Source organism: Ostrinia furnacalis, unplaced genomic scaffold (assembly GCF_004193835.3).
Source record: "Ostrinia furnacalis isolate ACB-3 unplaced genomic scaffold, ASM419383v2 OfSCF4106, whole genome shotgun sequence".
NCBI classification, from domain to species: Eukaryota; Metazoa; Arthropoda; class Insecta; order Lepidoptera; family Crambidae; genus Ostrinia; species Ostrinia furnacalis.
This window is the reverse complement of record NW_021134345.1, coordinates 145,554-171,135: the sequence shown is the minus strand read 5'-3', so window position 1 is coordinate 171,135 and position 25,582 is coordinate 145,554. Positions and strand designations below refer to the sequence as shown.

General features: G+C 39.6%; 3 protein-coding genes across 7 annotated transcripts; 1 reads left to right on the top strand and 2 right to left on the bottom strand.

The window, feature by feature from the left end:
- Window positions 1-279: 279 nt before the first annotated feature.
- LOC114358782 (DNA cross-link repair 1A protein) lies at window positions 280-14,626 on the top strand. Of its 2 annotated transcripts, XM_028312825.1 has the most exons (13): window positions 280-574; window positions 761-835; window positions 1,738-2,992; window positions 3,065-3,205; window positions 3,288-3,399; window positions 3,626-3,650; window positions 5,424-5,542; window positions 6,078-6,223; window positions 11,967-12,133; window positions 12,486-12,606; window positions 13,543-13,658; window positions 14,089-14,202; window positions 14,515-14,626. In XM_028312825.1, the coding sequence occupies exons 1-12, from the start codon at window positions 485-487 to the stop codon at window positions 14,194-14,196; spliced, it is 2,475 nt and encodes an 824-aa protein (XP_028168626.1). In that variant the 5' UTR covers window positions 280-484; the 3' UTR covers window positions 14,197-14,202; window positions 14,515-14,626. The 2 variants fall into 2 exon arrangements, with proteins under 2 accessions (XP_028168626.1, XP_028168627.1); XM_028312826.1 differs by lacking the exons at window positions 5,424-5,542; window positions 6,078-6,223; window positions 11,967-12,133 and adding exons at window positions 4,275-4,420; window positions 4,946-5,112 and having other exon boundaries at window positions 3,626-3,769.
- LOC114358785 (N-acetylglucosamine-6-sulfatase-like) lies at window positions 9,155-19,321 on the bottom strand. Of its 3 annotated transcripts, none has more exons than XM_028312832.1 (3): window positions 19,159-19,321; window positions 10,012-10,316; window positions 9,155-9,310 (listed from the first exon to the last, which is right to left on the bottom strand). In XM_028312832.1, the coding sequence occupies exons 1-3, from the start codon at window positions 19,247-19,249 to the stop codon at window positions 9,188-9,190; spliced, it is 519 nt and encodes a 172-aa protein (XP_028168633.1). In that variant the 5' UTR covers window positions 19,250-19,321; the 3' UTR covers window positions 9,155-9,187. The 3 variants fall into 3 exon arrangements, with proteins under 3 accessions (XP_028168633.1, XP_028168631.1, XP_028168630.1); XM_028312830.1 differs by lacking the exon at window positions 19,159-19,321 and adding an exon at window positions 10,931-11,036; XM_028312829.1 differs by lacking the exon at window positions 19,159-19,321 and adding an exon at window positions 11,264-11,464 and having other exon boundaries at window positions 9,161-9,310.
- LOC114358784 (N-acetylglucosamine-6-sulfatase) lies at window positions 14,849-25,503 on the bottom strand. 2 transcript variants are annotated; one of them, XM_028312827.1, is made up of 11 exons: window positions 25,307-25,503; window positions 24,567-24,808; window positions 24,432-24,491; window positions 23,820-24,020; window positions 22,867-23,019; window positions 22,008-22,175; window positions 20,088-20,289; window positions 17,908-18,212; window positions 17,247-17,363; window positions 16,443-16,550; window positions 14,849-15,760 (listed from the first exon to the last, which is right to left on the bottom strand). In XM_028312827.1, the coding sequence occupies exons 2-11, from the start codon at window positions 24,681-24,683 to the stop codon at window positions 15,593-15,595; spliced, it is 1,599 nt and encodes a 532-aa protein (XP_028168628.1). In that variant the 5' UTR covers window positions 24,684-24,808; window positions 25,307-25,503; the 3' UTR covers window positions 14,849-15,592. The 2 variants fall into 2 exon arrangements, with proteins under 2 accessions (XP_028168628.1, XP_028168629.1); XM_028312828.1 differs by lacking the exon at window positions 16,443-16,550 and having other exon boundaries at window positions 25,307-25,502.
- Between the last annotated feature and the right edge of the window lie 79 nt (window positions 25,504-25,582).

Here is a 25,582-nt window from a genome sequence, read left to right as displayed (position 1 = left end):
CAAAAGAAAAATGATGTTTAACAATGGAGGCGTTTGGCCGAAAATAGAGCCAGTAAGAAAAATGGCGTTAAAATTCAGTGGTAAATGCTATCACTGCAGCACTGCTAACTTTTTAAATTAACAAACGTGTCCTCTCGCCGAAAACATATTAAAGTTCGGCTTCGCCATGGCGATCGCTATTTTAGTAACAATTCTATTTGTGCAATTTCTATTTTCGGCCGAACGAAGCCTGTGTAAAAAAAGTACTGCACTGTCAATCACTGCTGTCAATGTCAAGTGTCAAAAAAAAAACTGCACGCTCGAAAAGCTAAATATTTTTGTCTTTTGTAAATAAATAACATCAATTAAATTATTCCCTTAACTCATTTATACAAAGCTGTGTGAGTGAACACGTTTTCATTTACTCTGTTGCGATCACTGAGCAAGTAATTGTTGCAGTAACTGTATTTTCGATGGAACCCAGTAGGTATAAATAAATTGGGAAATGAATAGAAGTGATATCAATGATTTTATACCCTCTATTTTAAATCCACGATCGATTAAAAAAGAAAGAGGGGATTTAACACTTACACAGGTATTTAGTTATGCAATTTTTTTTTTCAATTCAGTCGAATTTTGAGTAAAACAAAGTTGAAAGTCACAACAAACTAACTTTTAGATTATCCTGCTATTGACTGCATGTATTAAAGCCAACGCTACTACAAATTAATATTTTATTTTTAAGTGTTTATTTTTCCTTATTTTTATTATTATTACCCAGAATTCTGTTACAAGCCGCTGCTCATTATCGCTTAGAAGAAGTAATGGATTAACCAAGTTGAATACTGTAAACAAGGTAAGTTTTCAAAATAATCGTTTTTAGTAGTGCCTTGAGCATGTTATATCATTATGTTATTATGTAGTTATATGTTGTGGATGCCCTCTGCCCCATCTAGAGGACATAGGACATTAATGACGGTTTTCACCATCAACCCCTAATTTTTAAGTGACCTTTATGGTAACACATAACAGGAATTTTCTTTTCAAAGGGGTCACTTAAAAATTTGAGATTGATGGTGAAAACGAGCATAAGTCCTGAGCATGAATCACTCATAATCATATTCCTATGCACTGCTTTTTAATATTTATTTGTGCTCTGGGTACAGCCCATTTGTCATGACTGTATAATAGCCAACACATTTGGCACTTTTTGTTATAAAATGGATTGTATTACAATTATTAATACCTGCCTTTTTATGCATAAAAAAAAATATATTGAGTTTACAAATACATAATTTTTATTTATATTCAGTCCATAATTTTGCAATTGGATGGATTTTTCTTAGGCACATTATACATTGCTACAATGTTTTGCTATGATACTAATGCGATTTGATCTTGTTCAATGTTACTTAATGCAAGTAGATTGTAGGTATGTAAAAACTCTTAGACTTATTTTTATTGGTTTGAATATCTCAAAATATTTTTTATAATTTTATGCGCATGATTTGATTTTATCAAGGAAATTACTAATCATAATCTCTTTTCAAAAGTTTTCTTAATCAATTTAAGACCAGCAAACGTAAAAAGAATAATGCACCCTCTAAAAATTACAGCCATATCTTAAAAAAAAAACTTAAAATGGCAAAATCCAAAAGAAATGAGATAACAACTCTAATCTATCTTTGAATCTACTTAATAAACTAAAATAGTCCTTCCACAGTAAAATAAATTATCAAATTAAACAATTTTTTTCAGCCTCCTAAAGATAAGGAAAATCTTCAAAATACGCAAAACCTTATACAGGAGCCAATACATGTACAGGCAAAAATAAACAATGTTGTAGAAAAAGAAAAGGATGTAAGAAGTGAAGAAATAGAGCATGAGGGAAGCCTAGGCTTTTCTGCTATTGATGATCTGAGTACAGTACAACTTAATTCTAATTTAAGTCCCATTAAGAATCCTCATAATGTAGAACCTGTATTAAGTAAGAATTATCTGAATAATGATGATAATGTATTATCAATATCATCTGCTACTGATTTAGTTGATTGCATGAGTAATAATGATGAGACCATTGTGTATGAAGTCCATAATGCAGATAAACCTTCTATATCTGTANTATCTGTCTCTTTCGGTATTAATAACTGTAACGTACTTGATGTAAGTACAAATAAAAGTAATCTCAAAAGGGTACTAGTCTCAACTCACAACAATAATGCTACTGTTGACTGTGAAATCGTAGAGAGCTCACAAATTTCCGTCGAAAGTAATCTAGACGAGAATATGAATGAAGCCTCTTTCCAAAAACCTCTTAAAAGATCTGATGTAGCTGTCAATTTAGAAATAAAAAGGAAAAAGCTGTCAGATGACTCCACAGAAAACTCAAAAGTTCTAATTTTGAACACAGATGCCATTGATAAACTCTCGCACGTCATTATCCAACCACCAAATTATAAATTAGTGAAACGACAAACTTTACAAAGGAATAAAATTAAGGGCAGTGTACAAAAAAAGTTGATCGCATCTCCGCGTAAGAATGGGAAAGCTGGTGATAGTTTGAAGCAGAGATCCATTGTAGACTACTGGCCGTGTAAAACCAATGTTTTGAACTCGTTGAAAGTCACTGACGTTCGTACTGTTGCGGATACAAATGGTGATGTTGTAGTTCGTGATGTCAGACAGGACATGAGCAGAAATTCAGGTGTCATTGACGCCGTAAAATGCGACCGTATTGCCAGAGGTTCTTGCAAGAGTCGTACTAATGAATCTCCGAAATCTGCCAAACCTACGTCCAGAAGGGGAAGTGACTCTCCGAGGCGGCAAGAAATTAAAATTTCTAGCTCTGACGCACCACGCGTGCCTTCACCTAGGTCCAGGAATGACAGTATAAGCTCCCACTCGCCTAGAAAGAATGTGGATTCGATCCAGTTCAGCTTGCCTTCGAGGTCGAAATCAACGAAGACATCTACCGTAACCACCCGAAATATCCCACACTATAAAATAGTTGCCGGTAAGTTTTGAAAATAAATTCTTACAAATTCCATGAAGTATCCAGATAGTTATAAGAATGTTCATCTTACAGGTACACATTTCGCGGTAGACGCCTTTTCTTACGGGGAGATCCCTAATGTAAAGCATTATTTTCTTACTCACTTTCATTCGGACCATTATTCAGGGTTGAAGAAAGGATTTAATAAATTACTGTTTTGTTCGAGAATTACTGGTGAGTCTCCTTTACCACCTACTCACAGTTTCAAAGAGTCATCCAAAAAATTTAAAATTAATTGATCCATTTTATTATTTAGCGGACTTATGCATATCTCGGTTAGGCGTCAGCCCGAAATGCATCCACGTGATAAATCCTGACGAATCCATTCGCGTGGAGGGCGTCGAGGTGACAGCAGTCGATGCTAATCAGTAAGTAAATTAGACTCAAATACGTAGATAATAAGAACTATTCGCAGTACTGTTTTAATCTGATTTAACTTTGCAATGTAGATCTTTGCCTACATGAAATCTAAGTTAGTGTATTGCCTTTTTCACCAAAGTAATCGCCTTCTTGATTCTTTTCTTAAAATGGATCATGTTTGCACTTTGCTTTAACTTATAACAGAACCAGAGATATAAAAGCGTTGACTTTTAGCTGTCCTGGAGCACTGATGTTGGTGTTCACTTTGCCAAACGGGAAAACGTTATTGCACACCGGGGACTTCAGAGCATCGCCTGTCATGGAGTCCTACCCTATTTTCTGGAACAAAGACGTCCACACTGTGTACCTTGATACCACGTAAGTTTAGTTATGATTGTTGTATAGCTTCTGAAGTAGCTTGTGCCTTTCTTTGAGAGGAAACTAGTAGTTGAGATGATGCGCTATATGATTTTTGTAGATTCTTGGTCAAGTACACTTGACTATTCTTCTTCATCTTCAAGTTTTTTAGTCTCCATTGCAGGAACATGACCATTTGCCTCTGGTAAATGGTCTTAGGGTTGGCGAAGCCTGATGTACGCAATTTCTTCTTTAGACACTTTAAACGACATCCAAGAAAGAAGAAGGTCTTATTTTACTCTGCTGGGGGGAACCACATTTGACTATTAAAATATTATCTTCTTTTCGTCATGTCGACAACAAACCTATACAGTGTCAGCCCAAAACTCCGCTACAAGAGTGGCGTTCTCAGTAGCATTCATTAAATCTTCCTGCGTGCAGTTGTTTGGGCACGACATCGTGTGCTTTATCGATTGGGGAACAAAACCCACACTTGCACTCCAAGTATTTATATTATAATCCACAGGTACTGCAACCCACGTTACGACTTCCCAACCCAAGACCAAAGCTTAGAAATGGCTCTCTATTTGCTGCGTCAAAAGAAGGCGGTTTTAGAGAAGGCAGGAAAGAAATTTTCGTCAGTGCTAATAGTGTGCGGCACATACACTATTGGTGAGTTGAAATGTTTAGTTAGTTTGTATTCATCATCATTTCAGACACAAGACGTCCACTGCTGAACACGTTATTGCAATTCTTTCCCCAATGATTTCGAGATTGGCCGGTTGGAAGCTGTGTATAATGTTTCATCATCATCATCATCATTTCAGCCATAGAACGTCCACTGTTCAGCACATAGGCTTCCCCCAATGATTCATAGGACATCCACCCGCAAGGTGGACCGACGACCTCATAAAGGTAGCAGGAAGGCGCTGAATGCAGGCCGCTACCTACCGGCATTTGAGGAATCATTGGCGGTACCCTTTGTTTAGCAATGTTTATGTATCTGCAAAAAAATAAATAATATCCAAGCTTTGCTAAGTTTGAGCCTACTACGTAATAATCCAATTTTATTGCTTTTGGTTCTTAGGACAAGGCAAAAAGATTGAAAATGGTTTATTCCATTTTTTATCCACAACGAAGACGCTCTTGACCTCCATCTCACCTGATTTAACCATCAATTCTTATTTTCATCTTCAGGCAAAGAGAAGTTCTTCCTCGGCATGGCCAGACGCGTTGGTTGTTCAGTGTGGGCGTGTCCAGAAAAGGATCGGGTTTTACAAGCGGTGGAAGGGCGGAGTTTCAGCCACGCCCCTCCGAACTCCTGTCAACTACACGTGGTGCCTATGAGGGATCTGACTCATGAGGTAAGCAGATAATGATAAAAAAATATTTATTTCAAAAGTTGTCAGTCAGTAAAATAATGTAGGGCACTGGTTCCCATACTAGAATTCCTTTGTTAAAATTGGAATAAGGTTGTGTTCAAATTTTTGGCCACTTTGGATGTCACTAAGAGCGCTTGTAGACGTCCGTTTTTTCACCGGACGACGGACCGTCAAAAAACGGATATCCTTTGTTTGCTGTCAATTTTCTCGCCGGACCTATGTCCGATGCATGTGCACACGTTCATTATAAACCATACGCCACCGCTAAATCCGGTGAAAAAATCGGGCCGTTNTTCACTTTACCGAACGGGAAAACGTTATTGCACACCGGGGACTTCAGAGCATCGCCTGTCATGGAGTCCTACCCTATTTTCTGGAACAAAGACGTCCACACTGTGTACCTTGACACCACGTAAGTTTAGTTATGATTGTTGTACAGCTTCTGAAGTAGCTCGTGCCTTTCTTTGAGAGGAGACTAGTAGTTGAGATGATGCGGTTTGATTTTTGCAGCTTCTTGTTCAAGTACACTTGACTATTCATCTTTATCTTCAGGTTTTTTAGTCTCCATTGCAGGAACATGACCATTTGCCTCTGGTAAATGATCTTAGGGTTGGAGAGGCCTGATGTACGCAATTTCTCCTCCTTTAGACACTTCAAACGACGACTTAAGAAAGAAGGTCTTATTTTACTCTGCTGGAACCACATTTGACTATTAAAATATTATCTTTTCTTGTCGTGTCGACAACAAACTATACATAGGTTTGTTTGTTGTCGACAAAAAACCTATACAGTGGCAGCCCGAAACTCTGCTATAAGATTGGCGTTGTCAGTAGCATTCATTAAATCTTCCTGCGTGCAGTTCTTTGGGCACGACATCGTGTGCTTTATCGATTGGGGAACAAAACCCACACTTGCACTCCAAGTATTTATATTATAATAATCCACAGGTACTGCAACCCACGTTACGACTTTCCAACCCAAGACCAAAGCTTAGAAATGGCTCTCTATTTGTTGCGTCAAAAGAAGGCGGTTTTAGAGAAGGCAGGAAAGAAATTCTCGTCAGTGCTAATAGTGTGCGGCACATACACTATTGGTGAGTTGAAATGTTTAGTTAGTTTGTATTCATCATCATTTCAGACACAAGACGTCCACTGCTGAACACGTTATTGCAATTCTCTCCCCAATGATTTCGAGATTGGCCGGTTGGAAGCTTTGTATAATGTTTCATCATCATCATCATCATTTCAGCCATAGAACGTCCACTGTTCAGCACATAGGCTTCCCCCAATGATTCATAGGACATCCACCCACAAGGTAGAAGGAAGGCGCTGGGCGCAGGCCGTTGCTACCTACCAGCATTTGTGGAAATCATTGGGGAGGCCTATGTTCAGCAATTTATGTATCTGCAAAAAAAAATTAATATCCAAGCTAAGCTAAGTTTGACCCTACTACGAAAAAATCCAATTTTATTGCTTTTGGTTCTTAGGACCAGGCAAAAAGATTTAAAATAGTCTTAAGGATCAGAGGTGAGAGTGCTTTTTAAAAGTAATGTACGGCACCAGCAGATATCGATTTATTACATAACCGAAACCAATAATTCCACAAATCAATTTAACGCAATAAAGAAATATGCCTATGGCAGAAATAATGATCTAGGTCACAAATATCACAGTCCCTGAACCGAGAGAACGTCCGTCACAGCCAAGCGCTGGAGCAAAGTCGCGGTGCGCCGGGCGGCCGGTTTCTCGTGCCTTCCCTCTCTAAGACAGAGACAACAGGATCGAACGATATGACGTCACGCTGACGTAGCGAGTGTTATTTCTAAGACGGCCGTTCCTGATCGTGCGGCGTCCTCGACCGCTGCCTGCTCCCCATCAGCCACGGCTTCTTCCGCGCGCAGCATAACCTCCCCGACGTTTGAAAACTGATCTGCGCAGCTCGGACCCGCCAATGGCTGGTCATCGCAGCCCTGGTCCGCAGGAAGCTGATGCTCTGAGCCCTGAGGTGCAGCTTGAGGCTGACCCTCACCAGGTTGGTTCATCCATGTTCGGTTCCATGGTTATCATCTGGAATGTCAGTGGTATATGTTCAATGTATGACAGTTACAAGGAACCAAAGTGAAACCGTCGTTTCTTGAAGTTAAAATTCACAAATGTTAGTCGGTTCCATGGTAATCATCTGGAATCTCAGTGGTGTAAGTTCAATGTATGACAGTTTACAAGGAACCAAAGTGAAACCGTCGTTTCTTGAAGTTAAAATTCACAAATGTTAGTCGGTTCCATGGTAATCATCTGGAATGTCAGTGGTGTGAGTTCAATGTATGACAGTTTACAAGGAACCAAAGTGAAACCGTCGTTTCTTGAAGTTAAAATTCACAAATGTTAGAAAGATCACAGCCTTTTAGCACAATCCCATGCGTGCACTCATGTGATTGCGATAAGAGACCCAAACTGACGTTCAAATTAACTAAACTCAGATAGTGAATAATAAAATAAAAACAATTAGTGAAAGAAAATTACTNAGCCTTGTGCCGCCACAATGTAAGTTTTAATACCAGGTTTACTGACCTTGTACCGAAGGAATGGAAAGTATTAGAAAGTTACTGCCGCAGCAAAGGTGTTAACGATGAATAACGTTTTCCAAGAACGTCTACTGGAATACATTCTAAAGGCGGATTATCTAAAGTAGAAATAAATTGATATACAGGGTGTTTCTTGTAAGGTGTCAAGCCGAAGGCAGGTGATAGGTGAGGACTAGACCTATCGATTTCACCCCCATGTATGTTCTGCGATTTTTCGTAGTTTAGAAGTTATCGTTAATTTTGTGATTTTTTCAAATTTTATGACCTAGTAGGCTTTAATTTTTTTATCTTTTTTTTGGATTGACTTTTCTCAGATTTCTTTTTTTTGACAGATTCCCTATTAATTGCAGATGTTTGAAAAAAATCATTATCTTCCTATCTTTGATGCAAGATACAAATATTTTGCTAGAAACATAAAAAATATGCTTTTAGCAGAACGTTCTAAAATTTTCTATAAAAGTTTGAAAAAAAAAAGAACTTCCAAAGGTCCAAAATAATTTTAAAAACTGCGCAGTTTTCTGAACTTTCATAATAACACAAAAGAACATGTACTTAATAGGCCATTATTTTCTGTGATCGCTCCACTAAAGTGGTAAGTCGGAGATTCCGTTACATGTTTTTGACTTTCTTAGGACTAACAGCTAATGTTTGCAATCCCCTAAGTTTACATTACGTAGAACACATTTAGAGACAATCACTGAACAGAACATTTTTTATCCACAACGAGGAAGCTCTTGCCCTTCATCTGGTATACAACAGGGAATATGAAAATATTGATGAACTGCGGACAAAGTTGACCGATCTGCTACTGATCAGTTGATAATACACCGATCGCTGGTTTAAGCTTATAAAGGCTCTAAGGGAAAATGCCTGAAAGGAATATCTAGATTCTCGATAAAATATGAACTGAAAATATTAAAAGACATCTTTACTCAAAGTTGGTGGTTAACAACACAAACAATGATTACTCTCTTGTTATTGAATAGTTTGGTGTATTTACTAATTTCACTTATTATTTTATGTATTTTACGTAGAAATAATATAGAATTCGGGATTAATAGGTCATTCCGATTTTTTCAAAAAGAACATTAGCCTGTTTATGAGCGGGTNGTCAATTTTTGTCGTAGAACAAAAATTTTTGCACTGTGTATTAAGGATTTCTTAGCCCTATAAATCTGCATTCACAGCTAAAAATCGAAATGATCCTCAATGCTTTGGGACAGTAATGTTGGTCAGTGCTGAGAAGGAACAGCATTAGACAAAATCTATTATTGTGTTGCCTGATTCATTGCCAGCAGTAAAGAAAGAGATGAATACATTATTACAAGAGATAGTGGACAACGGCATCGGGCCCTGTGTCTGTATTAATGTACAATCAACAGCACATCAGCCCTATACATTTTTGTTGCAAAATACCACTTATCACAACTGATTAAGATACCACAGTGTTAAGCTTGATGTGCTGTCGTTGCCAATTCATACCTCACTGTCAGCAAATATGCAGTACTTCATGTTGAGACGCTTGGCAATGTGTCGGAGACACGCGAACGTGTTGTTCTTCGCGTCTTGACACTTGCAATCGTATTCTGGGTAGCATTGCTGTAGAAAACAAATTAATATAACGAACTGTCAAGGGTGAGTCGGATTCAGCCTAGGCGCAGCCCACCGACTTTTAGTTGGCCGATAGTTGGGCCCGATTTTCATTTGTATGAAGAATTGGCCGACACCAAATCGGTGTAATGTGCGCACTTCCATACATCTCCATACTTATTAACAGCCCAACTGAAATTCGGTGTCTGCGCCTAGGCTTATACAAGGTTCTGTAACATTCTATCTATGAAATTCAAACTGGAACAAAACACGTTAAAAAAGAAAAGACCGACCCGCAGAATTGCTAAACTCAAGGGCACATACATAGCTCGTAGAGCTGATGGTCGTTAGGATAGAAAAGTTGTCCAGTGGCGACCACGAGCCGGAAGACGGGAGTGTGGGCAGGCCCCCCACTAAGTGAACCGCCGATCAGGCGAAGGTCGCGGGAAGTACAGTCAGCGTCAAATAGTTCACCTAAAGTTGCCAAAAAAGTCGCATCACATCTTTATTACAATTAAAATACGGTTTTGTTGTCAAGTTTTTGACCCCTTTTGGTGTCACAAACTATTTGACGCTAACTGTGCCTGGATGCGGGCAGCGCACGACCGATTGATGTGGAAATCTATGGAGGAGATCTTTGTCCAGCAGTGACTGAAACGAATGAAAATCGAAAACTAATAAAAATAGTTATATTAGTTAAAAACACTTACCGCAAGGTTGTCGCTGTCATATTTCCATGGGCAATTCGGGTCCACAGAACCATCTCTGCCTTCCCCGTAATATTCCACCAGCATATACCGTTCATCCACTTCTTCCTTTTCTATTTTCACTGGTCTGCCGTCCATTTCGGGTGCCTTTACACCGGCTAGATGTAGTATGGTCGGTGCTATGTCAATGTTTAAGACTGGTTGAGGATTTTGAGCGTTTTTCTTCAGGCCAGGACCTCGGATGACGAGGGGAACCTTTATGTCCGCTTCGTAAGGCTGCCGCTTGTCGTATACTTGGGAGAATTGACCTGTGGTGGATATAAAATTTGTTGTAAACTTGCAACTCATAGTCACATTACGTGCTAAAGTAATACAAACTGGCAATTTGTAAATTAAAATCGATGCTTCTAAGAATTTATATGTTAATAAGGCATATTTTATTCCTTTCAAAAATTATTACTTTTTTACAGCTAATAAAATAGAAAAAAATATTAAATAACAAGTAAACATGAAAATCTAGTCATTATTGAATAAAATTGAAGTGATATGAAGACTTCCTAAGCGGGATCGGTACCTACACGCGATCTAGCAGGGTTACTCCGAAACTGTTTACGTAGTAGTGTCGAGTCTATCCTTCACCATCGCTCATGCCGGCATCACGCTTTGCGTGAGAGAGATGGGAACATTCCAATTCCAAACTTTGGATAACGTTTTCTGGAGTAACCTAGCAGTTTCGACATTCTCCGAGAGGTGATTGAACCATACGGAGCCAGTAGGAAATGTAATCTCGTTGATCGATGAAAGATCTCGAATCTGGCGAAATCTCGCAGAATTGTTATTTATAAACTCGCGGGAACTCGCTTGAGCTCCCAACTCGCGAGATTTGCATTTTCTAGGAGCCAGTACTTGTACTATCACTTACCAATATGGTACCCGTTGTCAGACGTGTAGAGGACGTAGGTGTTGTCCAATAGAGCGTTGACCTCCAGAGCGCCGATGACGTCAGCAACCATCTCATCTACAGCCAGCAACGCTTCCCAGCGGGAACAGTACACGCGGTCTAGCGGGGCTACCTACTCCGAAACGCTGTTCACATAGTTTCGGATCTATCCGTCACTGTCACTCATGCTTTGCGTGAGAGGGATGGCAACATTCCAAACTAGGGATAACGTTTTCTGAGTAAACCCGCAGTTCCTGCATTCTTTGAGAGCGGCGACGGAGCCATACAGAGTCAGTATTTGTATTAATTACTTACCGATATGGTACCCGTTGTCAGATGTGTATATGACGTAGGTGTTGTCCAATAGGGCGTTGACCTCTAGAGCGCCGATGACGTCAGCAACCATCTCGTCGACTGCCAGCAGCGCCTCCCAGCGGGAACGGTACACTCGGTCTAGTTCCGGCATCATGGATTCTGGGAGCGGCGATGGAGGCATTCGGAGGAGCCAGTGCTTGTCCTGCTTAATTAAAATAAAGTATGCATTTATTGCCTAAAACTATTTGTTTAAACAATTTTAACGCATCACCCGGCGACCGCTTATCGTTGAGTTTTAGGACAGCCTGTATACAGGAATTTGATAAGTATTTAATTTATANGCACCAGCAGATATCGATTTATTACATAACCGAAACCAATAATTCCACAAATCAATTTAACGCAATAAAGAAATATGCCTATGGCAGAAATAATGATCTAGGTCACAAATATCACAGTCCCTGAACCGAGAGAACGTCCGTCACAGCCAAGCGCTGGAGCAAAGTCGCGGTGCGCCGGGCGGCCGGTTTCTCGTGCCTTCCCTCTCTAAGACAGAGACAACAGGATCGAACGATATGACGTCACGCTGACGTAGCGATTGTTATTTCTAAGAATAGTGTATTCCATTTTTTTATCCACAACGAGGACGCTCTTGGCCTGCATCTCACCTGATTTCACCAACAAACCTTACTAACATCATCAGGCAAAGAAAAGTTCTTCCTCGGCATGGCCAGACGCGTTGGTTGTTCAGTGTGGGCGTGTCCAGAAAAGGATCGGGTATTACAAGCGGTGGAAGGGCGGAGTTTCAGCCACGCCCCTCCGAACTCCTGTCAACTACACGTGGTGCCGATGAGGGATCTGACTCATGAGGTAAGCAGATAATGATAAAAAAATATTTATTTCAAAAGTTGTCAGTCAGTAAAATAATTTAGGGCACTGGTTCCCATACTAGGATTCCTTTGTTAAAATTGGAATAAGGTTGTGTTCAAATTTTTGGCCACTTTGGATGTCACTTACTCTTTGAAGCTGACCTCTACCTACCCTAAAACCACGGTGGAAGTGTTTGTCACCATGAGTCAAGACATGATGTGTGGGGTCCCACTGCAATGAGCATTGTAACTGCTTCTTTCTTCATGTTTTCTTTTTTTTATTTATTTTTATGCAAGTTTCAGAACAGAAAACATTGTTTTATTTATTGCCAATAATTTAATATAATCAACAGAAACTGCGCAACTATTTGGACAGTCTTCAGGGCGCTTTCAATGAGGTGGTGGCCTTCAAGCCTAGTGGGTGGGAGAATGGGAAGAATTCCTCTGTCGAGAAAGACATGGTCACCATACATGGTAAGTGGTTGAACAATGACACCATGAAAACTAAGTCTCATTTTACTTAAAGAACCAAAAAGTAGATAACGTTAAACAATCTTTAAGTTTTAGACAGACCAGAGGCCCTAGACAAGTTACATTTTAAAGGACAATGACCAAAAGTGGTCCAAATGTCCACCACTAATGAGACCTATATTGGCTTAAAGTCCATTAAATAGAGATATTTTTTTTATCCACAACGAGGAAGCTCTTGGCCTGTATCGCACCTGATGGTAAGTGACGATCAGGCCGATTAACTTTCAGTATGGGACGAAAAAAAAAGAAGCTGTCAGTGAAAAGTTATGACTGTAGGAATAATTGTAGTAGTTTACGCGCTAATCTCAGGAACTACTGGTCCGATTTGAAAAAATATTTTTGTTATGGATAGCCCATTTATCAAGGATGGTTTTAGGTTATATAACATCACCCTACAACCAATAGGGACGGAGCAGCGACCACCCTACCATAATTCCAATATTGTTGTCTTTCTTCTGAGTTATTTTTTTTTCTTTTAGTGAGAATCTAACACGGCACACTAAGCGACATGACATAACATGCATAGATTAATCCAAAATGTGCGATGGGTAGAATGATATCAAGAACATTTTTCAGATCAAAAGGTAAAAAACATGACTTTTCATTCAGTCATAACTTTTTACTGACAGCATATTTTTGATTCCGGTTTGGTTATAATGAATCAGTATTTAGTAGACTATTTTACTACATAGGTCTCGTTAGTGGTGGACATTTGGACCACACTCCATACATTTTTGGTCATTGTCCTTTAAGTAACTCCATAAAAGCGCCAGAGCGACATTTAGAAATGTGCAAGTGTCACGTTGTGCCACAGTTACTAGTGACAATTTGTATTTTTTTTCCCAGATAATAAGTAATATTAAAATTATTTTGCTTCAGGTATACCCTATAGTGAACACTCGAGTTTCTCCGAAATGATTCGGTTCGTGAAGTTCTTGAAACCGAAGCAGGTGATCCCGACAGTCGACATCTCTGGAGGAACAAAAGCAGTTCAGGTATGGAAGTTTAAAGTAAACTTTAACTTGATGTCGCTTACACCAATGCACGTACCTACTCACATCTAAACTGGGTTGCACCATCTTATAAATTTAGCAAAAGTTTGTCAAACTACATACAAGAAACACCGGTTATATGGTTATAGTTACGGTTAAAGTAAGATGGTGCAACTCGGCCTTAATAGTCTAAGCACAAACAGCTTTAAAGAAGCTCATATTTCCTATACTTTTTTGAATAGTCCCATTCTCCTCCCCCCTCCAGCTAAGGTTAACCTCAATTAGTCGATTCGATTTCGGCAAATAAAATTCATCATCATCATATCATTTCAGCCATAGGACGTCCACTACTGAACATAGGCCTTCCCCAATGCTTTCCATGTTGATCGATTGGTAGCGGCCTGCGGCAAATTATTAACAATATGATTTTCAGAAGTACTTCCCCTGCCCACTGGTGCACAAAGAAGATATCCAATGCCAAAGCAAAGTGACCGACTACTTTAGCATACAGAACCGACAGCAAGTGCCTGCCGTTACCTGAATTAAGGTTGGTGATCATTTAAAAGTATTTCTGTTTATAATCTAAATGTATGGCAACGCCCACTCTGTGTGGTAACACCCACTTCCTACATTACATAACAACTACTTCTTCAGTTTGACTTTCAATATTTTGACCACTGATAAAATAATGACCGTAATGACAAAGAAACAAATGACTGAAATATGAAATAGTTCCGTTTTTATTATTTTTTTGGAAAATATGATGCAATTTGGCAAAGTATAGTGGGAAAACATTGTGCAAATTCTGTTATTCAACATGAATTTGTTGTGAGCTAAGTGCATTTTTTTTTATTTCCAGATTTACATTCCGATGAAGTACAATAAGCTGCCATTACGTGACTGTGATGTATTTTGATATTATTAGATTTTAATATTTTATTAAACTGTTGATTGGTTTGTAATATAAATGATTTAAAAAAATAGAGATGTCTTTGTTTTAATACCTACCGAACTCTTTTAAAGTCATGTCAGGTTAAACTAATTTACATAATAATAAAAACATGAATACATTGTAATATAATTTATTTTCAGTTACATTACGACTACGTTATCAGGAACTAATCCAAACTGTATTTAAAAATATATTTTGCACATTCACATTTACACATACAGGACGTTTGAAATTTCACTCACGAACATTTTAATGGAATAAGTTCTTATGAAAATACCTATAAAAATATTATTTTCCGCTACAGTTCTCTTTACACACTATGGATTACAGTAACGAAGCTAAAGCAAGTAGCACAACACACAATTTTAAATATTTCGTAAACCTAAGATCACGCTTTGGTGCCAATACCCTAAAACATAGTGCTAGTGGAAGAATAGTGTCTAAATAATGTTTACCCGTTAGCTACAATAAAGAAAATATTTTTCATTCATCTCATTAAAGCATTGAAAGACTCGTATTTATGAGAACGTGAACTTTACAATTAGGACTTAAGTACTTGAGGCTTGAATCTAAAGCCTGAAGGAGCGTATTAAAGAACGCAGCTCAAAATGAGATTGAACTTCAACATAAATTGAGACTTGATTGATTGACTGAGATTGAATCAAGTTTTGTGCGTTGTTTTTTAATATGGGAAGTTACATAATTCTAATTTCGATTCATACTAGAGTGAGGCTCTCATCAGAAAAATTAGGCCGAAACTTTTAAGTACCTAATTGAGATAAATATCGATCTTACACTCAAACATTGATTCATTACATAATTGAGTCAGTAGCATCACATAAGACGCAAGTACACTATGCGGAAATTGATCGATACTTATAGTGTAAACACGCACTTCGGTTAGATTCGCCGTGGGTCGCCCATACTTCGGTGTGCAGGCTCGCGCTTCGTTCCCGCATAGTCTACTAGTGTAGTTGTGCCCTAACTATTGAACGGACTCTCCCAAGGGATCGTCGCAGTTCTTAGCCCCTTTACACTTCAACATTTGGCTTAAGTAGTTGTTGTACCACACTATAATGGCCTGAAACTCGTCGTCTACGGAGTTCTCCAGCTCGTAAGGATCGGCTGCTAGGTCGTATAGCTCAGCGAATTTCTGTAACAAGTTTTTAGATGATTAATTATTTAGACGTAATAATTGACCCAGAAGATAAAATTGTATACAGTGCAAATGGAATTTATCTACGGGAAAAAGGCAACAGTCCCTAAAACAACTAATAGCTACTTTAACTGAACACAATAAGGTCTAATTTAGTGAATAATTAACATATAAACAAAGTGAATCGGCTAGTAACTTAAAAGATTTACATAAGAAAATAATACTCCAATCACTGCTGAAAAAATGAAAATACGTATATAGTGAAAAAATTGAAATCCGTTAAGAAAAAATTCGTAATTTGGTGATTGAGGTCGATTTGCTTGTGACATAGTACCTCAAACTTATCTGAGATTATAACATTTTATGCGAGTTATGTCGATTTTTAATTTTATAGATTCAAATAAGTTTGTGGTACTGTCAAATACTTCTATGTATACTTCTAGACAGACTGCGGTGCTGAGAAAATATTTCTAAGTTTCTGTCAATTGGCGATATGATGTATCGATTAATATGCCTAATAAAATATTGTCGTTATTTACAAGATAATTTATTATAAAATACTATAATTTAAAGATATTTATTGGAACAGCTCGTCTAGGAGAATACATAGAAGTATGAAATGAAAATGATTTCGGTGAAACATTAGTTATGTGCCGTTTTCGATCCAATTACAACATACCCAATGGCTATTTTTGAATGACCGCTGTTTCTTCAACCTGTATCTTCGTTTCTTTTTTATACGGTTTCTTCCAACCTTACGACGTACCTTCTTTGTAGGCGTTGTTAGCTATAGGATGTAAAATAAAAGTGAATTGCTTTTTGTCTAACCATTTACGACTTTATCCAAGTGGTTTTAAGGACTTGTACAGAAAAAAATACATACTTTTCACATTGGATCGAAAACACAACTGCAATGGATATTACAAATGAACAATGAGAAAAGCTTGTTATGATGTGAATGAATGATGAATGAATGAAATTGTTATTTATGATTTTGTGTCATGCAATGGGCCCGACCCGATAGTAAGGCTGACTTGCACCACCTTATTTTAACCGTGACTATAACCATAACCGGTGTTTTTGTATGGAGTTTGCCAGACTTTTGACGTTTTTTATAGTTAAAGTAAGATGGTGCAACGCAGCCTAAATAAAATTTATTTAATTATTGAAAGTCAGTCTAAGTATCTCAATACAATTCTGAACCAATATTATGCTTTGGGACAGTAATGTTGGTCAGTGCTGAGAAGGAACAGCATTAGACAAAGTCTATTATTGTGTTGCCTGATTCATTGCCAGCAGTAAAGAAAGAGAAAGATACATTATTTCTAGAGATAGTGGACAACGGCATCGGGCCCTGTGTCTGTATTAATGTACAATCAACAGCACATCAGACCTATACATTTTTGCTGCAAAATAGCACTTATCACAACTAAATAAGACACCACAGTGTTAAGCTTGATGTGCTGTCGTTGCCAATTCATACCTCACTGTCAGCAAATATGCAGTACTTCATGTTGAGTCGCTTGGCAATGTGTCGGAGACACGCGAACGTGTTGTTCTTCGCGTCTTGACACTTGCAATCGTATTCTGGATAACATTGCTGTAGAAATGAAATTAATATTAATTAAACCGACGACATCGTAAAGGTAGCAGGGAAGCGCTGGATGCAGGCCGCTACCAATCGATCAACGTGGAAAGCATTAGGGGAGGCCTATGTTCAGCAGTGGACGTCCTATGGCTGACATGATGATGATGATGAAACCGTCAAGAAAGAGTCAGACTTACTAGGTACTGTAGCATATTCGACTGGAATAAAACAAGACAAAATAGACGTTTCTTGAATGCCACCCATTAATTTTGATTTTATTTGTTATAGTGGTAATAACACTAATAACTATTCAAGTTGAACTGTTACGTCACTGGCACTTGACATTGTCGATCAACATTTTTTCAAGCTTTTTGTGAGAAAAGTCTTTAATCTTTTATGTGGCTCTGGACTGGCCGATATTGTATTGCCACCAACCTTATCTTGGTATTATGATAATCGAAAATCAATGAAAATTTTTAACATCTTATCCCCGATATGGTTAGTCCGATATTCTAACAAGTTCATCGCTATCAACAAAAGAAGAAGAAACACTTACCGCCAGGTTATCGCTGTCATACTTCCACGGGCAATTCGGGTCGACAGAACCATCTCTGCCTTCCCCATAATATTCCACCAGCATATACCGTTCATCCACTTCTTCCTTTTCCATTTTCACTGGTCTGCCGTCCATTTCGGGTGCCTTTACACCGGCTAGATGTAGTATGGTCGGTGCTATGTCAATGTTTAAGACTGGCTGAGGGTTTTGGGCGTTCTTCTTCAGGCCAGGACCTCGGATGACGAGTGGCACCTTTATGTCCGCTTCGTAAGGCTGCCGTTTGTCGTATACTTGGGAGAATTGACCTGTGGTGGATATAAAATTAGTTGTAGACTTGCAACTCATGGTGACCGCACCATCCACCATTACGTGCTAAACTAATACAAACTGGCAATTTATAAATTAAAATCGATACTTCTAAGAATTTACATGTTAATAATACATATTTTATTCCTTTCAAAAATTATTACACTTTTTTACGGCTAATAAAATAGAAAAATTGATTAAATAAAAATAACAAGTAAACATGAAAATCTAGTCATTACTGAACAAAATTGAAGTGATTTGAAGACTTCCTTCCGGGATCGGTACACGCGATATAGCAAGTAGTGTCGAGTCTATCCTTCACCATCGCTCATGCCGGCATCACGCTTTGCGTGAGAGAGATGGGAACATTCCAATTCCAAACTTTGGATAACGTTTTCCGGAGTAACCCAGCAGTTTCGGCATTCTCCGAGACGTGATTGAACTATACGGAGCCAGGAGAGAACGTAATCTCGTTGATCGATGAAAGAAAGATCTCGAAACTGGCGAAATCTGGCAGAATTGTCATTCATAAACTCGCGGGAACTCGCTTGAGCTCCCAACTCGCGAGATTTGCTTTCCCTAGGAGCCACTGGTACTTGTACTTATCACTCACCGATATGGTACCCGTTGTCAGACGTGTATATGACGTAGGTGTTGTCCAATAGGGCGTTGACCTCCAGAGCGCCGATGACGTCAGCAACCATCTCGTCGACTGCCAGCAGCGCCTCCCAGCGGGAACGGTACACTCGGTCTAGCGGAGCTACTCCGAAGTTTCGAATATTGCCATCCTTCTCGCGCAAAGCGGGATGCCAGCATGAGCGACAGAGACAGATAGACCCGTAATTACGTAAACAGAGTTTCGAAGTCACCCCGCAGTTCCGGCAACATGCTGTCTGAGAGCGGCAACGGAGCCATACGGAGCCAGTACTTGTTCTATTCACTCACCAATATGGTACCCGTTGTCAGACGTGTATATGACGTAGGTGTTGTCCAATAGAGCGTTGACCTCGAGAGCCCCGATGACGTCAGCCACCATTTCGTCGACAGCCAGCAGCGCTTCCCAGCGGGATCGATACACGCGGTCTAGCGGGGCTACCTACTCCGAAACGCTGTTCACATAGTTTCGGATCTATCCGTCACTGTCACTCATGCTGGCATCTCGCTTTGCGTAAGAGGGATGGCAACATTCCAAACTTGGGATAAAGATTTCTGAGTAAACCCACAGTTCCTGCATTCTTTGAGAGCGGCGACGGAGCCATACAGAGTCAGTATTTGTATTAATTACTTACCGATATGGTACCCGTTGTCAGACGTGTATATGACGTAGGTGTTGTCAAAGAGAGCGTTGACCTCGAGAGCGCCGATGACGTCAGCCACCATTTCGTCCACCAGTAGGGAATGTAATCTCGTTGATCGATGAAAGATCTCGAATCTCGCAGATTATATTCATAAACTTGCGGGATCTCGCTTGAGCCCCACACTCGCGAGATTTGCTTTCCCTAGGAGCCAGTACTTGTACTAATCACTTACCGATATAGTACCCGTTGTCAGACGTGTATATGACGTAGGTGTTGTCCAATAGGGCGTTGACCTCTAGAGCGCCGATGACGTCAGCCACCATCTCATCTACAGCCAGCAGCGCTTCCCAGTGGGAGCGGTACACGCGATCCAGTAGGGCTGCCTACTCCGAAAAGCTGTTTACGTATTTTCAGTTCTATCTGTCACCGTCGCTCATGGTGGCTTCTCGCTTTGCGTAAGAGGGATGGCAACATTCCAAAGTAGGGATAACGTTTTCTGAGTAAACCCGCAGTTCCTGCATTCTTTGAGAGCGGCGACGGAGCCATACAGAGCCAGTACTTGTACTAATCACTCACCGATATGGTACCCGTTGTCAGACGTGTATATGACGTAGGTGTTGTCCAATAGGGCGTTGACCTCCAGAGCCCCGATGACGTCAGCAACCATCTCGTCGACTGCCAGCAGCGCCTCCCAGCGGGAACGGTAAACTCGGTCTAGTTCCGGCATCATGGATTCTGGGAGCGGCGATGGAGGCATTCGGAGGAGCCAGTGCTTGTCCTTTTAATAATAAATCTTTGGACAATTTCACACAGCGCCAGCTAGCCCCAAAGTAAGCAACTTAATGCTTGTGTTATGGATGCTAGCTTAACGGTTATACTACTTATATACTTTTTTTTTTAAAAACACATATTATACATAGTCACACCCAGACCCGTCACAGAAATTAAAATTCATAATTTCAATTTCTGCCCGGCCGGGAATCGAACCCGGGACCTCTCGGCATAGTAGTCCGTTCTGAACCACTACACCAAACGGCCGACAAATTTTAATGATTGAGATTAAATTTTTAGTTTGAATATAACCCCTGACTTTTTGTTGGTGGTTAGACTGTATAGATCCTGGCTGAGTTGGAAACAATCGACATCAGGCAAGATGAACCATTCAACTGACTTACTTTTAACGCGCGATCTAAAGACAGTTTAACTTTCCCCTGGGACAAACTTGCCCACCAATGAAGATTGGGCTTTTGTTGGCGTTCAAGCTGTAGACCCTGGGTGCACAGAAGATGCAGCGGTGGGAACGAGAGGTAGAAATAGTTCCGTTTTTAACGATCTGTCAAAACTAAACCAAAAGACAACATCAGATAGTTGGAGGGATTTTTTTTTACATAAATTAAATGTGTTTTTTTAATCAAACAGTAACAAAATATCGGCCCGTCGATCTCAGCTCGTATCTTGGTCTTTCTGTGACAGCAGGCCGACATTCTCGTAGGCTAAGCTATACAAATAAGAGCCATAAAATTAAGAACTAGGCCACGCCCACTAGGTTTATTCCACTTGCACCTGTAGAACGTGCGAGACAAAATGGGTTTATTCCAATTTGTACTGAAAAACCAAATTTACTAAAATCTTAGTGTACTTTCTTTATGGGAGTCTCTTGTTTATCTTAAATAATAGGTATTGTTCCCTACTTTTATCTCTGTGAATATGGCAAGAATGCAAAGTAACACGGTGTATAGCTTTCCGCCCGCGGCTTTGCGCGCGTGGACCCCTGAACCCTATTTTTTTCCAAATAAAATTTAGCTTATGTTACTCGTGGATAATGTAGCTTTCAAATGGTGAAAGAATTTTTAAAAACGGTCCAGTAGTTTTTGAGCCTATTCATTACTACCAAACAAACAAACAAAGTTTTCCTCTTTATAATATTAGTGTAGACAATAGAAGGCTATTATTGGACATGGCTCTGCCTTTGTTGTAAGGAAAAATTCTTAAAACAATAATGTTCAGTTTGTTTATCATGTTCATTTATATTCCTAATAAATAGTTTAGAAACTTTTGGCATATAATTTTCTAGGGAAATAGAATGGAGCCAGCACTATTAAGAAGGGCCACGGCTCCTTCTGGTTCCTTAATATAACTTACATGAACAGCGACATTGAAGTTGGGATACCTGACGGCGGTGACGTTGCTATAGGCGCCCTCGTGGCGCCTCGAGCATCATTAAGAAGGGACGCGGCTCCGTCTAAAGTCTGGTCGCGGAGCACGTAGAATTTTGTCCAATGACCCCAAGCTACTTATCCTTATCGCTCGCGCTTAATATTGCTATCGCGACTGTGCGACGAGCGGCAGCAGTGAGTGTGCGAGCGCAACAGCAATATAACTACGCGCGAGCGATAAGGATGGGTAGCTTGGGTCATTGGACAAAATTCTACGTGCTGAGGGACCGGACTAAAGTTCTCTGTATCGACTGCATCATANTACAAATATTTAACTCACATGAACAGCGACGTTGAAGTTGGGATGCCTGACGGCGGTGACGTTGCTATAGGCGCCTTCATGTCGCCGAGCGGGAGTGAACGGCTGATGCGGCGCGGGCGGTGCCAGTACCATTAGGAAGGGACGCGACTCTGTCTGGTTCTCTATGTAGCTGATGCTGAGGTCACGCTGAAAGGGAATTTAGTACCTTTGAATAAGGTTTATTTTGCTTTAACTATGTAGGTATACTCAGGGAAGGCCTATGGGCTATGGCCTCTTTGCTCAAAACTGCTCAAAATAACATTTTAAGTTGTCTGGGGTAAGATTGGCGTTTGGCTGGCAAACAAGGTGATTATCAAAATAGTTTTTTATAGTGTAGGGCGATAAAAAATCAGAGGACAATCACCTATAAAATGCAGGTAGAATTCTCCTAAAGTAGTTATCGTCAAGCAATAAAAAATATTTCTGTCAAAATAACTAAGCGTAAGACAAGACAATAAGTATAATTACTTCCATGATAAATGTCTTGTCTTTGTGTAAGCAAGGTCGCAAGTATGGAAGATCATCAGTCGTATTACACAATCTCACTCTGTTTTTTTTCCTAAAAATAACTGATTTCCATGCCATAAGATAGGGTTGCCATCTCTAAAATTTGGCAACCAGGATAAAACGCGTGAAAACCCCGGATTTTGGAGCCCAGAATCCGGATATGTCAACAGGTTTGCATCGCCCGGCATTGGCCCAGGCAATACATACTTGGACAATAAATAAAACCCCGCCCGGGCGCTCGGAGAAACCCGGACGGATGGCCTTACCATAAGATACCGATAATAATAAATTATTCATGCTCCTTCTACAGAAAACAATCAAACAAACTCACGATAACGTCAGTAAGGTACAAGTCAGTGGAATGCGTCGGCACACCGTTGTTGGACATGGTATAGTTGTAGTACACTGAGTTGCCGACCAGACCGTGCCATTCGCTCCATCCACGAGGCACCACCTCTGGACCGCCGGCCTCTTTCACGCCGTACTGGAAAGGAAATTATTGTGCCTAATTATAATAACGATAGGGATCAGAGTTATTTGAGGATAGCTTGAAAGCCAAAGACTTTACGCGGAAAGAACTGCAATAACGGCCATCTACGAGCTATGTGCCCCGCCCACTGCCACTTGATTTTAGCAACTGCGAGCTAATTCGGTCACTTTAGTTCTCTCTTGCGGATCTCGATTCGGGCCGGAAGACGTAGCGTGGGCAAGCCTCCCACTAGGTGGACCGACGATCTGGTGAAGGTCGCAGGAAGAGCCTGAAAGCGTGCAGCGCAGGACCGGTCGTTATAGAAATCCTTGGGCCTCCCCCAAGGATTTCTATACCCAGCAGTGGACGTCACCTTCACCGTCACCACCTTTACCCAGCAGTGGACGTCATTTGGCTGAAACGAACGAAACCGCGATAGGAAACCATTTGGCAGAGCAATTTTCATATTCAGTCATTTTAGTTTCTATTGCAGGAGGATTTAAATTCTCGCTAACCCCTCGAGGATAGCAAAATATGCTTGTGTTACGAGTGGGTTCAGGTTCCCCACTAGTAGTCCAGCGGCAGCAGGTTTCGAACCCGCGTTCCACGAGTCTTGATTCAGTCCGATACCGATGCTATTGGACTACTGTCGCGTCAGTAATCAGAGGCAAATGGAAGTAAGAAACTCGAGTTTAGCATATTTATTTGTCCTCTAGTCGTCCCATACGACACCCACAGGAAGAGTGNGAAGAGTAAGGGTGGTCCATCCTAATCTACTCTATTTGAACACAAATAAAAGGTTTATTATCACTCACCTGATTCATATATTTGCCCGCATAGAAAGTATTATACCCCGAGTCCTGGAGAGCATTAGCGAACACTCTATGCTCGTTCTCCCTCCACTCCTGTCCGTAGCAGTTGCCGTGGAGGCTGTTGTTATGGGTGTGGTGGTTATGGATGTAGAGACCGGTGAGGAGACTGGCACGGCTCGGGCAGCATATGGGAGACGTTACGTACTGCAGATAGTGTTCAAATAACTTAATAATAACAAGAGGTGATGTATTGGTGGCAAAATTGACACACTATAATTAATTGTGGGGACCTATTCTTATCAGAAATTGCTCAATAAAGATCTTTTCAATTTCTAACAAAACCTTTTAAAATTTATCACCAACTCAAACATTACAACAACAGAAATAATATCATCAAGTTAGATAAATAATCATCTGTTGCATCATAAATTCTAAGCTAAAATGTTTGCTAATAGGTAGGTTTCACATACCAATATATTTTAAATAATTATTATAAACTGAGTAACAAAAAACATTGTGGAAAACCTTGGGGGAGGCCTTAGTCCAGCAGTGGACGTCATTTGGCTGAAAAGAAGAAGAAGAAGAAGAAGAGTAACAAAAACCTCATTTACTTACAGAATTTGTAAAAGTTACTCCTTCTTTCGCAATAAACTGGTGCACATTCTTCATTGGGGTCTGAAATTAAATAAAACTTCATTTTTCTCTCTAATCTATTTATTCGTCACTTAACATTATGTTGTGATTACTAACCATACCACCCAAAACGACATCTTGGTCGTCGGTGAGAATAACAACAAAATTTGGTCGTTTCTCCACATCACTAAGCACAACGCCCACGTAAAGAACTAATAGTATATAATTTAACATCTTGTTTAGCTTAAAATAAGTTTTAACGTATTTATTGAGGTACTGCGGGCATTAATTCCAGGCCTGTGCACTCGCTAGCGATCACAACTCCGACTGTGAAGAATCCCACGCTTTTCACGACTGACCTGAAAGATTAACAAAGGTCAATTTTAAATAACAACGATTACCTACTACATGTGATAACACAAACAAAACGTTCTTATCACTGCATATTGCTTTACGCATTTTATTTGAAATGGTTACAAAGTCATAAAACTATAATTAGAATAAGCATTTCAGTGATAAGTCAAAACGTAAACTAATAATGATTAGAATTGTAACAATTAATATGGAATGAATTCAAGTTATCCGATTGTGATTTATTGCTGATTTTTATGACTAAAACTGAATATATCATGGAGAAAAATAAAGCTATAATTTTTTAGGTACTGGAGAAGGTGATACTTTGATTCAAAGAAATAATGTGCACGTGAACTATGCATTTCATTTGGGTGTGAAGTTTTGTTTTCAACTATGAGTCAGCTTGCTTTTCATCGGCACGCTATACTTTATTTATTTCTGACGAAACATAACGTTAAGAAAGAATTAAACCACATTCTCCTACAGAGGTTATGTTCACTTACCATTTGAAGGGATCGTAGTAAAAGTCCTTAATGAAAGCAACAACACCCTTTTTGCCCATTATACGTTTATAATTTCACTGTAATATGAAAAACTAATTGCAAATAATCTAGAAATTTTCTCAAAAAATCGATATTCTCCAAAGGAACCCTCAAATAAATATTTGACAAGTGAGTGAATGAATGATCACTATGATCAGCCAAGTGAATGAATGAATGTCAGTGAAAGAAAATGTTGCCATATTATTAAAATTAAATCAAATAACGTTACCGTTACTG